The 14,603-nt window shown below is 46.2% G+C and overlaps 1 protein-coding gene and 1 pseudogene across 1 annotated transcript; one reads left to right on the top strand and one right to left on the bottom strand.

Moving 5' to 3' along the window:
• Positions 1 to 755: 755 nt before the first annotated feature.
• On the bottom strand, positions 756 to 1,276 carry LOC123484272 (annotated as a pseudogene).
• A 10,286-nt stretch (positions 1,277 to 11,562) lies between these two features.
• On the top strand, positions 11,563 to 12,519 carry LOC121554900 (trace amine-associated receptor 13c-like). The gene has a single exon (XM_041868615.2). It carries the CDS (start codon positions 11,563 to 11,565, stop codon positions 12,517 to 12,519), a length of 957 nt encoding a protein of 318 aa, XP_041724549.2.
• The last annotated feature ends 2,084 nt before the right edge of the window (positions 12,520 to 14,603 follow it).

Below are 14,603 nucleotides of genomic sequence, written 5' to 3' on the forward strand. Positions count from 1 at the left end.
TCCATAGGAACATCCCCATAGACTTAAAAAAATGTCCATCTGAACTGAATTTTGAACCACTTCAAGCTGGCTGTTCTTAGTGAACTTATGGAAAGGATTGTGTTTGACCAAATACAATGATATCTTTCAGAGAACAGGTTAGCTACTGACTTTCAGCATGCATATAGAGACGGGCACTCAACTTGTAGTGCACTGACTCAGATGACTGATGATTGGTGAAAATAAATGAATAATTAAAGGATAGTTGGAGATGTATTGTTAGATTTCAGTGCAGCCTTTGACGTAGGCCAAACCGTTCGGACGCTACAGATGATTTTGTGAGAAGACAGATTTTGGGGATGTCTCATGAACTGACAAGCACCACTCTAACGCTGTCACCTTTCACCGCAGATGTGGAAGTGCAACATAGGAGGATGCAGTGGATTGAGATGCATCCTATGCAAAAAAACTGATAACTCTAACTTAAACTGACAGATTTAAGGGGATTTAAAAACATTGCTAATTAGATTTCCACGGGGGCAAGGACATCGACCTTAGGGTACATTTTTTTTTTTTTTACTGCAGAGTGAAACAGAGAGGACAGAGAGGGATAACTTGTATGTCTGTTCTATAAAGTCAATTTCTAGCGGAACTTTCTGTGTTAGCTGAAAGGTGTGTCTGTATTAAACTGAGAAGAGACCATCTGTCTAAATAATGTAGGAGACTCCCTGAATATATCGGTTTTATTTATGATTGATGAAAAAAAAAACTTGGCAAATGAAACTTTCCTAAAATCCACTCCACCAACAAGCCATTCTTAAATTTTATATAAATCCCCTTTTCACACCTCCTAATGTATTTCATCTGCAGCCACATTCATCCACCTCCATGTCCTGGTAGTGGCATAGGACTATGTTGTTGTTGTTGTCGTAGTAGAGCATGGAGACAGGTGACAGGTGGATGGATACACTGCAGGGCTGGGGCGTGCTGCGGGGGTCCAGGGACTGTACCAGTGTCTGCAGGACGGCATGGTTGGTGCGGTTCAGGCTCTCAGCGTGGCAGTAGTTGGCCAGTAGCTCTGCGGAGTGATGGTCCAGTCCTTCCAGCCCTTGATGTCGATGTAGAGGCGGCTGGGTTTACACACATTGCTGGGCGTCACCGGGAGGTAGACGGTGCTCCTCTTCCGCCACGAGCGGCACTGCAGAGGGTTCAGGGATACAGCCACCAGTGAGGCCTGGAACTCTGGGAGGGTTACGGTCAGCCTGAACGGGGCGGCGTTCCCCCGGGTGGTGGGACATGAAGGTATCCGTGGTCAGGGTAAGGCTGCAGCTTCAGTACCAGTCCGTGCGACCCGGTTTACGCCAGTTCTCTGCCAGGGTTGTGAGGTCCAGGGTGAGGGATTTGGCTCTGGATCCTGCTGCGCCAACTAGGACAGCACCAGCCTGCGGTTGGCCTTGTGTCTCACTCCCCTCAGGGTTGCATGCAGCACCTTGTACAGGGACACACTGAGGACCTGTGGGGCTGGAACTTGATTTCCAGCTGCGCCAGAGAGAGTTGCTCCACTGGCTGCAGGACGGACATGTTGAAGAACAGATGTTTCTCCACACAGCCGTGGCAGCTGCCACTTCATCCTGACACCAGTCTACCTTCAGGGGACAGACAAAACAAGACAAATTAGCTTTGGACTCTAGAACTAGGACCTAGATTTCAAATAACGGTATTTGGAATGTCACAGTCAATATAGGCGCTGGAGGGTGAAATGGACGGACCCCCCTCGGAACGTCCGCGGGTAGCTAGCAGGTTATCCAGCCTGATGGACATGTCGACCAACTGGTCGAACGTGAGGCTGGTGTCCCTACAGGCCAGCTCCCGACGGACGTCCTCGCGTAGACTACATCTGTAGTGATCGATGAGAGCCCGATCATTCCACCCTGCATCCGCCGCTAGAGTACGGAATTCTAAGGCGAACTCCTGGGCACTCCTCTTCCCCTGCCGGAGGAAGACCAGACGCTCCCCGCCGCTTTCCCCTCGGGGATGGTCAAACACCGCCCCTGAAGCGGCGGGAGAACTTCGTCGTAGGTGATGGTGTTCGCGTCGATCCTCCTCCACTCTGCGTTGGCACATTCCAACGCCTTCCCGGAAAGGCAGGAGATCAGGGCGGACACGCTCTCATGTCCCGAGGGGCGCCGGGTGCACGGTGGCCAGGTAAAGCTCCACCTGGAGAAGGAATCCCTGACACCCGGCCGCGGTCCCATCGTAGGCCCTCGGGAGCGAGAGTCGAACTCCTCTGGGTTCCGGAGCGGGAATGGGCTGACTTGCCGATGGTGCTGGCAGAGAGGATGGCGGTGGAGGAGTCCCCCAGCCTCGGATGGTGGTGATCACCTCCTGCAGTGCGGACCCCATCTGCAGGATCTGGTCACTCTGTTCACGGACCCTGTCCTCCAGCGTCGCCTGGGCTGCTGCGGCTCCTGCTGATTCCATTCTTGATGGTGTGTGATTTTGTCAGTAATGCTGTAGGTGGGTGTAGTGGTGGAATCAAGCGCAGGACACCGAAGTATAGTCCAAAAGACTTTAGTGCAATTTCCAACAAGGAAAATCGAACAAACTTGCCCGAAGGCGAAACTACGCACGATGGCGACAAAACAAAAGGCGCACTACACAGGTGCGTAAAACGCTCCAACACAGTGGAGTAAAGCTCAACCGAGCGAATAAGTAATACTACAAGCAAAACACACGACAGAAATAAATCAATCACACACAACACTAGACAGACACAACGAGAAACTTATAGGACACTAATTACACTAAACGAGAACAGGTGTCTCAACAAACAGACAAAAGCAAACGAACATAGAAACATGCAACGGTGGCAGCTAGTATTCCGGAGACAACGAACGCCGAAGCCTGCCCGAACAAGGAAGAGAGGCAGCCTCGGCCGAAACCGTGACACTTTGTTGCGAAATAGGAAGCCGATTCTAGCTCTAACTTTTTATTGGAGATGCTTAATGTGAGTCTGGAAGGAGAGTTTACAGTCTAACCAGACACCTAGGTATTTGTAGTTGTCTACATACTCTAGGTCAGACCCGCCGAGAGTAGTGATTCTAGTCGGGTGGGCGGGTGCAAGCAGCGTTCGGTTGAAGAGCATGCATTTAGTTTTACTAGTGTTTAAGAGCAGTTGGAGGCTACGGAAGAAGTGTTGTATGGCGTTGAAGCTCGTTTGGAGGTTTGCTAACACAGTGTCCAATGAAGGGCCAGATGTATACAAAATGGTGTCGTGCGCATAGAGATGGATCCGAGCATCACCATCAGCAATAGCGACATCATTGATATACACAGAGAATAGAGTCGGCCAGAGAATTGAACCCTGTGGCACCCCCATAGAGACTGCCAGAGGTCCAGACAAGAGGCCCTCCGATTTGACACATTGAACTCTATCTGAGAAGTAGTTGGTGAACCAGGCAAGGCAGTCATTTGAGAAACCAAGGCTATTTAGTCTGCCAATAAGAGTGCGGTGGTTGCAGCAGAGGGTGCAGAGCTGGTGGCCAGGGTAGTGGTAGCCAGGTGGAAAGCATGGCCAGCCGTAGCAAAATGCTTGTTGAAATTCTTGATGGTGACAGTGTTTCCTAGCCTCAGTGCAGTGGGCAGTTGGGAGGAGGTGCTCTTATTCTCTATGGACTTTACAGTGTCCCAAAACTTTTTGGATGTAGTGCTACAGGATGCACATTTCTGTTTGAAAAAGCTAGCCTTTGCTTTCCTAACTGATTGTGTATATTGGTTCCTGACTTCCCTGAAAACGTGCATATCGCGGGGGCTGTTCGATGCTAATGCAGTATGCCACAGGATGTTTTTGTGCTGGTCAAGGGCAGTCAAGTCTGAGGAAAACCAGATGCTATATGTTCTTAGTTCTGAATTTTTTGAATGGGGCATTCTTTTTTAAGATTGAGAGGAAAGCACTTTTAAAGAACAACCAGGCATCCACTACTGACGGAATGAGGTCAATATCCATCCAGGATCCCCGGGTCAGGTCAATTAGAAAGGCCTGCTCGTTAAAGTGTTTTAGGGAGCGTTTGACAGTGATGAGGGGTGGTCGTTTGACCGCGGACCCATTACGGATGCAGGCAATAAGACAGTGATCGCTGAGATCCTGGTTGAAGACAGCGGAGGTGTATGTAGAGGATACATTTGTCAGGATGATTTCTATGAGGGTGCCCATGTTTACAGATTAAGGGTTGTACCTGGTAGGTTCCTTGATAATTTGTGGGAGATTGAGGGCATCTAGTTTAGATTGTAGGTTGGCCGGGGTGTTAAGCATATCCCAGTTTAGGTCACCAAGTAGTACGAACTCTGACGATAGATGGGGGGCAATCAGTTCACATATGGTGTCCAGGGCACACCTCGGGGCTGAGGGGGGTCTGTAGCAAGCGGCAACAGTGAGAGACTTATTTCTGGAAAGGTCGATTTTTAGAAGTAGAAGCTCAAACTGTTTGGGCACAGACCTGGATAGTATGATAGAACTCTGCAGGCTATCTCTACAGTAGATTGCAACCCCACCCCATTTGGCAGTTCTATCTAGACGGAAAGGAGGCTTCTGATGTTAACGTGCAAGAAACCAAGGCTTTTAAGGTTACAGAAGTCAACAAATGATAACGCCTGGGGAGTAGGAGTGATACTGGGGGCTACAGGGCCTGGGTTAACCTCTACATCACCAGAGGAACAAAGGAGGAGTAGAATTCGGATACGGCTAAAGGCTTTAAAAACTGGTCTTCTAGTGCGTTGGGTACAGAGAATAAAAGAGGCAGATTTCCGGGCGTTGTAGAATAGATTCAATGCATTATGTACAGACAAGGATATGGAAGGATATGAGTACAGTGGAGGTAAACCTAAGCGTTGGGTAACGATGAAAGAGATAGCATCACTGGAGGCACCGATTGAGTCGGGTCTCCCGCGTGTATTGTGATGGGACAAAGGAGCTATCTAAGGCAGGTTGAGCTAGACTGGGGGCTCTACAGTGAAATAGTATAATAAGAAATAACCAAAACAGCAATAAGCAAGGCATATTGACATGGGAGAGAGGCATAAAGCAATCACAGGTGTTATTCGAGAGAGCTAAGACAACAGCTGGTAATGGCGACAAAGTTTGGGCTGAGGCTAAACATAAACAGGTTGCGGTACTGTATAAAGTAACAGTCCAGCAGTCCCCCCTGTATATATAGCCTCCCTACTGTTATTTTATTTTACTTCTGCTCTTTTTTTCTCAACACTTTTTTTGTTGTTGTTTTATTTTTACTTTTTTTGTTAAAAATAAATGCACTGTTGGTTAAGGGCTGTAAGTAAGCATTTCACTGTAATGTCTGCACCTGTTGTATTCGGCGCATGTGGCCAACAAAATTGGATTTTATTTTATTTGATCAGCTGTATAGCTGAGTTATCAGAAGGTCCAGTGAACAGCAATAGGAGAGTTTGGAGGTAGTTCGGGGGCTGCTACAGCACTGGCGAGCAAGAGGCATGGCTTGCGTGTGCTAGCGGGCCGGGGCTAGAAGATGGCTCTTCGTGGTCGACGTCGTAACGGGAAGCCTGTTGAAACCACATCAGACGATTTCGTGGGCAGACCAGTCGTGTTGGATCGGCGGGGCTCCGTGTCAACACTAGGAGGTCCTGTCCGGTTGACAGAGAGGTAGATAGCCGGGAGATGGGCCTGGCTCGAGGCTAGCTCAAGGCTAACTGGTGCTTGCTAAGGGGCAGCTGTAATTAGCCAACGACAACAGCCATTCGGTTGCCTCTAGCTAGTTGCGATGATCCGATATGCTCTGGGTCGATTGCACGCTGTGCAGACTGGCCTACAAATTGTCCAGGCTAGAGCTAGAGCTGGCTGGTGGGTAGTGCAGGCCACGGACAATGGTTTAGACCACTAACGGCGGCTAATAGCAAGTAGCTAGCTAGCTGGCTACAACAGCCATTCGGTTGCAGCTAGCTTGTTGCGATGATCCGGTGTTAGAGGTCCAGTGATTCCGGCAGAAAATCCGATATGCTCTGGGTCGATTGCACGCTGTGCAGACTGGCCGACAAATTGTCCAGGCTAGAACTAGAGCTGGCTGGTGGGTAGTGCAGGCCACAGACAATGGTGAAGACGCTAACAGTGGCTAATAGTAAGTAGCTAGCTAGCTGGCTACAACAGCCATTCGGTTGCAGCTCGCTAGTTGCGATGATCCGGTGTTAGAGGTCCAGTGATTCTGGCAGAAAATCCGATATGCTCTGGGTCGATTGCACGCTGTGCAGACTGGCCGACAAATTGTCCAGGCTAGAACTAGAGCTGGCTGGTGGGTAGTGCAGGCCACGGAAAATGGTGAAGACGCTAACAGTGGCTAATAGTAAGTAGCTAGCTAGCTGGCTACAACATCCATTCGGTTGCAGCTAGCTAGTTGCGATGATCCGGTGTTAGAGGTCCAGTGATTCCGGCAGAAAATCCGATATGCTCTGGCCATTCAGTCTACCACATCCATTCGGTTGCAGCTAGACTAGTTTCAGTTTAAGGTTCTTGATAAAAGTTATAAATAAATAATATAATCCTTTCCACGTTGGGTGAGGCGGGTTGCAGGAAAGTATATTTAGTTAAAGAATGAAAAGTAAAAAAGTAAAATTGAGAAATATATACAAAATAGACAAATAACTACAAAACTGGCTATTTACACGAGGACACGACAGAAAACACGACCGCACTGCTACGCCATCTTGCATACAACCTGGTGCGTGTTTTGGAGGGGGATGAGTGGAAGACAGCATTATGAATACCTGGTGATGCCCTACGGTTTGATGAATGCTCCATCCATCTTCTAGTCCTTTGTGAACGAGGTGTTTCGGGACATGCTTGGTCGCGGTGTGGTGTTCTACATCGATGACATCCTGGTGTATTCTGCTACGCGCGCCGAACATTTGTCCCTGGTTCACAAAGTGCTGGCCCAACTAATGGAAAATGACCTTTATGCCAAGGCAGAGAAGTGTATGTTTTGCCAGCAGTCCGTCTCCTTTCTCGGATACCGCATTACCACCTCAGGTGTGGAGATGGAGGGAGATGGCATTTCAGCTGTGCGTAATTGGCCGACTCCAACCACGGTTAAGGTTGTGCAACGCTTCCTTGGCTTCGCCAACTACTATCGGAGGTTTATCCGGGGCTTTGGCAAGGTCGCAGCTCCCATTACATCCCTGTTGAAGGGTGGGCCGTCCCGGCTCCGCTGGTCTGCTGAGGCTGACCTGGCCTTCAGCAAACTGCGGGGTCTGTTTACCTCAGCCCCGGTACTGGCCCACCCCGATCCATCACTACCATTCGTAGAGGTGGATGCGTCCGAGGTAGGGATAGGCAGTGTCCAATATCAACGCTCGGGCACGCCACCCAAGCTCCGCCCCTGTGCCTTCTTCTCTAAGAAGCTCAGCCCAGCGGTGAAGAACTACGATGTTGGTGTTCGGGAGCTGTTGGCTGTTGTCCGAGCTTTGACCGTGTGGAGGCATTGGCTCGAATATACGAAACACCCTTTCCTCGTCTGGACGGACCACCGTAACCTGGAGTACATCCGGGCAGCCAGGAGGCTGAATCCTCGCCAGGCCAGGTGGGCCCTATTCTTCACCCGGTTTGATTTTACACTGTCATACATTCCGGGTATGAAGAAAGTGAAGGCAGACGTACTGTCCTGGCTATATGACAGCCGGAGAGGCCCAGAACAGAGGCCCAGAGACAACACTTCCATACTCCCGGCCTCCTGCATTGTGGCGCCGGTAGTATGGGCGATGGACGCGGATATAGCGCAGACATTATGCACAGATCCATCTCCACCTCAGTGTCCAGCTGGAATGCGGTACGTGCCTGCTCTTATCTGATCTTCTGGGCACACAAGTCACCCTCCTCTGGTCACACAGGTATCAGTGCGCTGCCTGATCGGAAAGTACTGGTGGCTTACCTTGGCTAAGGACATGAGGGTGTACGTCTCCTCCTGCTCTGTGTGCGGCCAGAGTAACGCACCTAGACACCTCCCAGCGGGTAAGTTACAACCTTTACCAGTTCCACAACGACCATGGTCTCACCTTAGTGTTGATTTCTTGACTGATCTTCCCCTCTCCCAAGGAAACACCACCATCCTGCTCGGGGTGGACCGCTTTTCCAAGTCCTGCCGCCTCCTTCCTCTGCCCGGTCTCCCCACGGCCCTGCAGACTGCGGAGGCCCTGTTTACTCACGTCTTCCGGCACTACGGGGTGCCAGAGGATATAGTGTCCGACCGAGGTCCCCAGTTCACGTCCAAGGTTTGGAAGGCATCATGGAACGTCTGGGGGTCTCGGTCAGCCTGACCTCTGGGTTCCACCCTGAGGGCAGGTGGAACGGGTAAATCAGGATGTGGGTAGGTTCCTGCGGTCCTACTGCCAGGACCGGCCGAGGGAGTGGTCGGTGTTCTTGCCTTGGGCAGAATATGCCCAGAACTCTCTCCGCCACTCCTCTACTAACCTAACGCCATTCCAATGTGTTTTAGGTTACCAACCGGTTCTGGCACCGTGGCACCAGAGCCAGACCGAGGCTCCTGAGGTGGATGACTGGTTTCGGCGCGCGGAGGAGACATGGGACGCTGCCCACGTTCACCTCCAGCGCGCCGTACGTCGTCAGAAGGCCAACGCTGACCGTAACCGCAGTGAGGCCCCGGTCTTCGTACCGGGGGATCGGGTCTGGCTCTCGACCCAGAATCTGCCCCTCCACCTGCCCTGCCGGAAGCTGAGCCCGCGGTTTGCGGGTCCGTTCAAAGTCCTGAGGAGAATCAACGACGTCACTTATAGGTTATTACTTCCCCCTGATTACCGTATTAACCCCTCGTTTCATGTGTCTCTCCTCAGGCCTGTGGTGGTTGGTCCGCTCCAGGAGTCTGAGGTGCGGGTGGTTCCTCCACCTCCTCTGGACATCGAGGGGGCCCCGTGGTACTCTGTCTGTTCCATCCTGGATTCGAGGTGTCGGGTGGGGGGCCTTCAGTACCTTGTGGAGTGGAGGGGTATGGTCCGGAGGAACGGTGCTGGGTCCCAGTGAGGGATATCCTCGATCTCTCCCTGTTGCGGGATTTCCACCGTCGCCATCCGACTCCCTGCTCCGCGACCTCCTGTCCGTCCCCGAGGCCGGGGTCTGCGTGCTGCTGGAGCTGCACGTCAAGGGGAGGGTACTGTCACGACTTCCGCCGAGGCTGCCTCCCCTCCTTGTTCGGGCAGGCTTCGGCGTTCATCGTCACTGGCTTACTAGCCACTGCCGCTCCATTATTCATCACTCCACTTGTCTTGTCTTGTCAATCACACACACCTGGTTCTTATCCCCTCATTAGACTGTGTATAAGTGTTCCCTCTGCCCCCCTTGTCTTTGTGGGTAATTGTTTATTTGTGAGAGTAGTGTAGCTCGTACCTTATTATTGCCGGGGTAGATATTTCCCCTGTGCCTGTTATTGTTGGAGCTACCTTTACCTTGTATTCCAGGGTAGATTTTCCCCTGTGCCTGTTTCGCTTGTCGCTATCCAGCGCTATTTGTGTACGACGGAATAAACTGATGACTGGTGAATACCCTCCTGTGCCTGCCTCCTTCTATCACACTCATCACAAATGTAGTGGCTTGTCAACAATGAAATCATAGTTTTCACCAAAATAAGTATATTTTTATACAAAATAGATATACCTTATTCTTATTCCACCATACTTTTTACTGAGTGCATTCTGAAAATATTCAGACCCCTTGACTTTTTCCACATTTTGTTACGTTACAGCGTTACTCTAAAATGGTTTAAATAAAACAATTTCCTCATCAATCTACACACAATACCCCATAATGACAAAGCAAAAACTGGTTTTTAGAAATGTAAGCAAATGTATAAAACATTCCCCGGAAATATCACATTTACATAAGTATTCAGACGCTTTACTCAGTACTTTGTTAAAGCACATTTGGCAGCAATTACAGCCTTGAGTATTCTTGGATATGACGCTACAAGCTTGGCACACCTTTATTTTGGAAGTTTCTCCCATTCTTCTCTGCAGATCCTCTCAAGCGCTGTCAGGTTTGATGGGGAGCGTCGCTGCACAGCTATTTTCAGGTCTCTCCAGAGATGTTCGATCAGGTTCAAGTCCAGGCTCTGGCTGGGCTACTCAGAGACATATCCAGAAGCCACTCCTGCGTTGTCGTTGGCTGTGTGCTTAGGGTCGTTGTCCTGTTGGAAGTTGAACCTTCGCCCCAGTCTTAGGTCCTGAGAGCTCTAAAACAGGTTTTCATCACTCTGTACTTTGCTCTGTTCATCTTTCCCTCGATCCTGAATAGTCTCCTAGTGCCTGCCGCTGATCAACATCCCCACAGCATGATGCTGCCACCACCATGTTTCACCGTAGGGATGGTGCCAGTTTTCCTCCAGACGTGATGCTTCGCATTCAGGCCAAAGAGTTCAATCTTGGTTTCATCAGACCAGAGAATCTTGTTTCTCATGGCCCGTAGCCCTGCGTGGCATCGACTGTGCCACAAAAGCATGCCGAAGTGGCAAAGTCGATATCCACGTTTTTAAACAAAGTTATTATTTATGGTCGTAAGCATTATTTAGAGGTAATTCTATGAGGGGGGAGGGTGTGTACTTTTTTTTTTATAGTACAAGGGGAGGGTCATGTGAAAATATTCCCAGTACATTTAGAATTGTCCCTAATTACTTAAAGTGCTTTTGAGATCATTGATCGATACAACTGAACTGAACTGGAAATCACATTTCATAGTCACTTTTATCAGAGAAAAATCAGAAAACCCACAAGAAATTGAAAATAAAACATCAAGGGGTGATTGGGTCAGAATATAGTGTGGTTGTTCTGATGTCTGACAAATAGTATTTGTCCCCATGATGTAACTGAGACAAAGTCTCCCTCAACTATAAGAAGTATGGTTCATAATTCAGTTCAGATGGACATTTTTACAAGTCTACAGGATGTTCCTATGGAATGGCACAATTCATTTTGATTGCATGTGCTATAAGCGGGTACACCATGAAGTTATACCCTCTCATCAACTTCCTTACTGTCAGCTTTCCTCCACATGGACTAGCTGACATGTGGTGTGCTGTCATGTCTCCTGAGGTTGTGGATTATGGTCCAAACTGAGCACTGACATCAGTTATCCTGTTTCCCATGTAAAATAGCCTTTGAGTGACTAAAATCATCACCCATACTATATTTTCTCCATTAAAATCCTCAGTTGAGAAAATGTACCTTTTCTCTCATGTCTAACTATCAGTAAGAATGAAGGACAGGCTAGGTGGCCATAGCAACATCCAATCCTGTCATACATTATATCATGCTTTCACAAATGATTTGTTTATCACACCGTTTGTTCATTTCTGTGCTCACGTGCGTGTGTGTGTGTGTGTGTGTGTGTGTGTGTGTGTGTGTGTGTGTGTGTAGAGACGCTGGGGAAGGGAGTGTCTGTCAGTCTTTCAGGGATAAATAGAGAGGCAGATCTCAGAGTTTGTCAGAAGGTTGACCTGACAGGCTCACACACAGGACCAAGCAGGAGCAGGACCTCAGTATTTTGACCCTTTATTACAAATGGAGGAACAGGAAGATGTTCAATACTGTTTTCAAGACAGAAACTCTTCTTGCAGAAAGGCTTCTTTATCGACATCTATCTACATAACACTGTACATCTTATTCTCATTGATTTCAGCAGTTACAGCATTTTTGAACATACTGGTGATCATCTCCATCTCTCACTTCAAGCAGCTCCACACTCCAACCAACCTGCTCATCCTCTCTCTGGCTGTGGCAGATCTCCTGGTGGGACTGATTGTGATACCAGTAACGACTGTAGCATTTACGGAACCATGCTGGGATTTTGGGGAATATTTCTGTGGGTTTCAATTCTACATTTCTTATTTTTGTACTTCTTTATCTCTGGGCAATTTGGTCTTGATATCTATTGACCGTTATGTTGCTGTGTGTGATCCCTTATTGTACCACTCTAAAATAACAATAACAAGAATGATGTATTGTATATCCATTACCTGGTGTTGTTGTATCATATACGATGCTGCTATTGTCAAAAACTTTGTAAATGTACAGGTACCCAGTAGGTGTTTGAAAGAATGTTTTATTGTAGAAGAATTCAATTGGGTAAAAATAATTTGCCTTGTATTTTCAATGGTTGTCCCGTGCTCTATTATTATAACACTTTATTTGAAAATATTTGTGGTGGCCAGATCACAGGCCAGAAAGGTATTTTCAAAAGAGGCTGCCAGTGTGTCTGGTGTTAAAACTGTACAGGCAAATAAGTCAGAAAGAAAAGCAGCAAAAACTCTAGCTATTGTTGTTTTCAACTATCTCATTTGTTGGATTCCATTTTTGTTTATAAATCTTTTTTTGTGTGTGTGTGACAATTTATCATTGATCACCGGCTTTCTGCCACTTGTTAATTCCTTTATCAATCCAATAATTTATGCTTTCTTTTATCCATGGTTTAAAGTAACAGCTAAACGTATTTTAACTCTGAAGTTAAGGCATGCATAGTTCCTACGTTTTTTTATTCCCTAGTTTGACATAGTTATGTTATACTGTTTTGTTGTAATTGCTTCTTTCATGTAACAATACACTGACATTATTCATCTCAGTGTTGTCATCATAGATACATCTGGTGGTGATACAGAATGATTTGGCTGGATTGGAATGGGATGACTTGGAGAAGGCATATGAAGGCATAAGCTTGTTTTATAAAAAACATTGCAGTCATTTAGGGTTTTAAATTCCAAATACCAAAGTCTGTGGTTGTTCCATGTTATTTCATGATTAAAAGTAAGTATTCTAATAGTACATTCCGAGGACGTCAAGATTCATTCTATATGTTGTTTAACATCTCCCTCTAGTGGCTCAATTGGGACACAATGCCTTCATCAAGTGTGGTAAAGTTGAAATGTACAACAACAGTTGTTTATAAATGTGTGAATAACTAATTAAAACAAATGTGTGTGTAATGATAAATTATGACGAAAATATTTACTTTTTAAAGCTGCAATATGTAACTTTTTAGGTGACCCGTCCAAATTTACATAGAAATATGAGTTATAGAGCTGTCATTCTCATTGAAAGCAGGTCTAAGAAGCGGTAGATCTGTTCTATGTAAGCTATTACTATGTTTCCCATTATTAAGTTTAGTTTTGTACTCCTTGGCTGCGTTGCCGACGGCTGTGTAAATGGCTGAGTTAACTTCTCTAGAGCCTGTACCATGCAAAAATCCGTTTTGGATTTGACATCAAATGTTTAATATGAGGCGACATTATAGAATGCCACCTTTTATTTGAGGGTATTTTCATACATAAATTAGAACACCTTATGTATCTAGTCCCCCCATTTGAAAAAGTCATAAGAATTTGGACAACTTCACTTGTAGTGTATTAAAGGTAGTAACCCTTTAAACATAATGTTCAGTTAAATGATGTATTTAGATATTGGTTCCCTTACCCTGTAAGCAGTTTATGAAATGCTCTAATGAGTTGACTACAATCCACACTTTGGTTTTGGTAGTCACTGCCAATAAACACAAATGTTAGCATTTTCAGACAAAACATGTTACTTCTACTAGTAGTTATATATAAATGTGAAAATACCTAGCTGACTAACATTTAACAAATCTGTCAGTAATGAATAATAAATGGTGAGCAAACTGTAAATGCCTTACAAATGGTTTATTACTGAACGTTAAAGTTTTGTCCATAATTGCATATTCTTACATTTTACCATGAACTACTACAATACACCATTGAGTTAGACCTGGAAGTTATCTGATATCATGCATTATTGTACATTTCAACTTCACTGCACTTTTTGAAGATGTTGTGTCCCAATTGAGCCACTAGAGAGAAATGTTAAACAACATACAGAATGATCCATGACGTCCTCAAAATGTACAATTTAGAATACTTACTTTCTATCATTAAATAACATGGAACAACCACAGACGTTGGTATTTGGAATATACAAAACCAAATTGACTACAATGTATTTTATAAAACAAGCTTATGCCTTCTTATGCCTTCTCCAAGTCATTCCATTCCAATCAATCCAAATCATTCTGTATCACCACCAGATGTATCTATGATGACAACACTGAGATGAATAATGTCAGTGTATTGTTACATGAAAGAAGCAATTACAACAAAACAGTATAACATAACTATGTCAAACTAGAGAATAAAGACATAGGAACTATACATGCCTTAACTTCAGAGTTAAAATATGTTTAGCTGTTACTTAGAACCATGGATAAAAGAAAGCATAAATTATTGGATTGATAAAATAATTAACAAGTGGCAGAAAGCTGATGAAAAGTGATGATGAATCTAAATTTGCTAAAGAAAAAAAGAAAAAAGAAATCCAACAACTTAGATAGGTGAAAACAACAATAGCTAGAGTTTTTGCTGCTTTTCTCTCAGACTTATTTGCCTGTACAGTTTTATTTGCCTGTACAAACATATCAATAGCATGTAAAGTAGCTAGTTGGCTATAAAATCGCCGAAACAAACTGCTCTATCAATTTAGGAGTCTACAATTTCACCATGTTCAACCTGCAGATCGATGTGCCTCAGAGACTGGAGTCT

Source organism: Coregonus clupeaformis, unplaced genomic scaffold (assembly GCF_020615455.1).
Source record: "Coregonus clupeaformis isolate EN_2021a unplaced genomic scaffold, ASM2061545v1 scaf0253, whole genome shotgun sequence".
In the NCBI taxonomy this organism is placed as follows: Eukaryota; Metazoa; Chordata; class Actinopteri; order Salmoniformes; family Salmonidae; genus Coregonus; species Coregonus clupeaformis.

Coding starts and splice junctions, on each gene's coding strand:
- LOC121554900 (XM_041868615.2), top strand. CDS start 11,563: ATGGAGGAACAGGAAGATGTTCAATACTGTTTTCAAGACAGAAACTCT.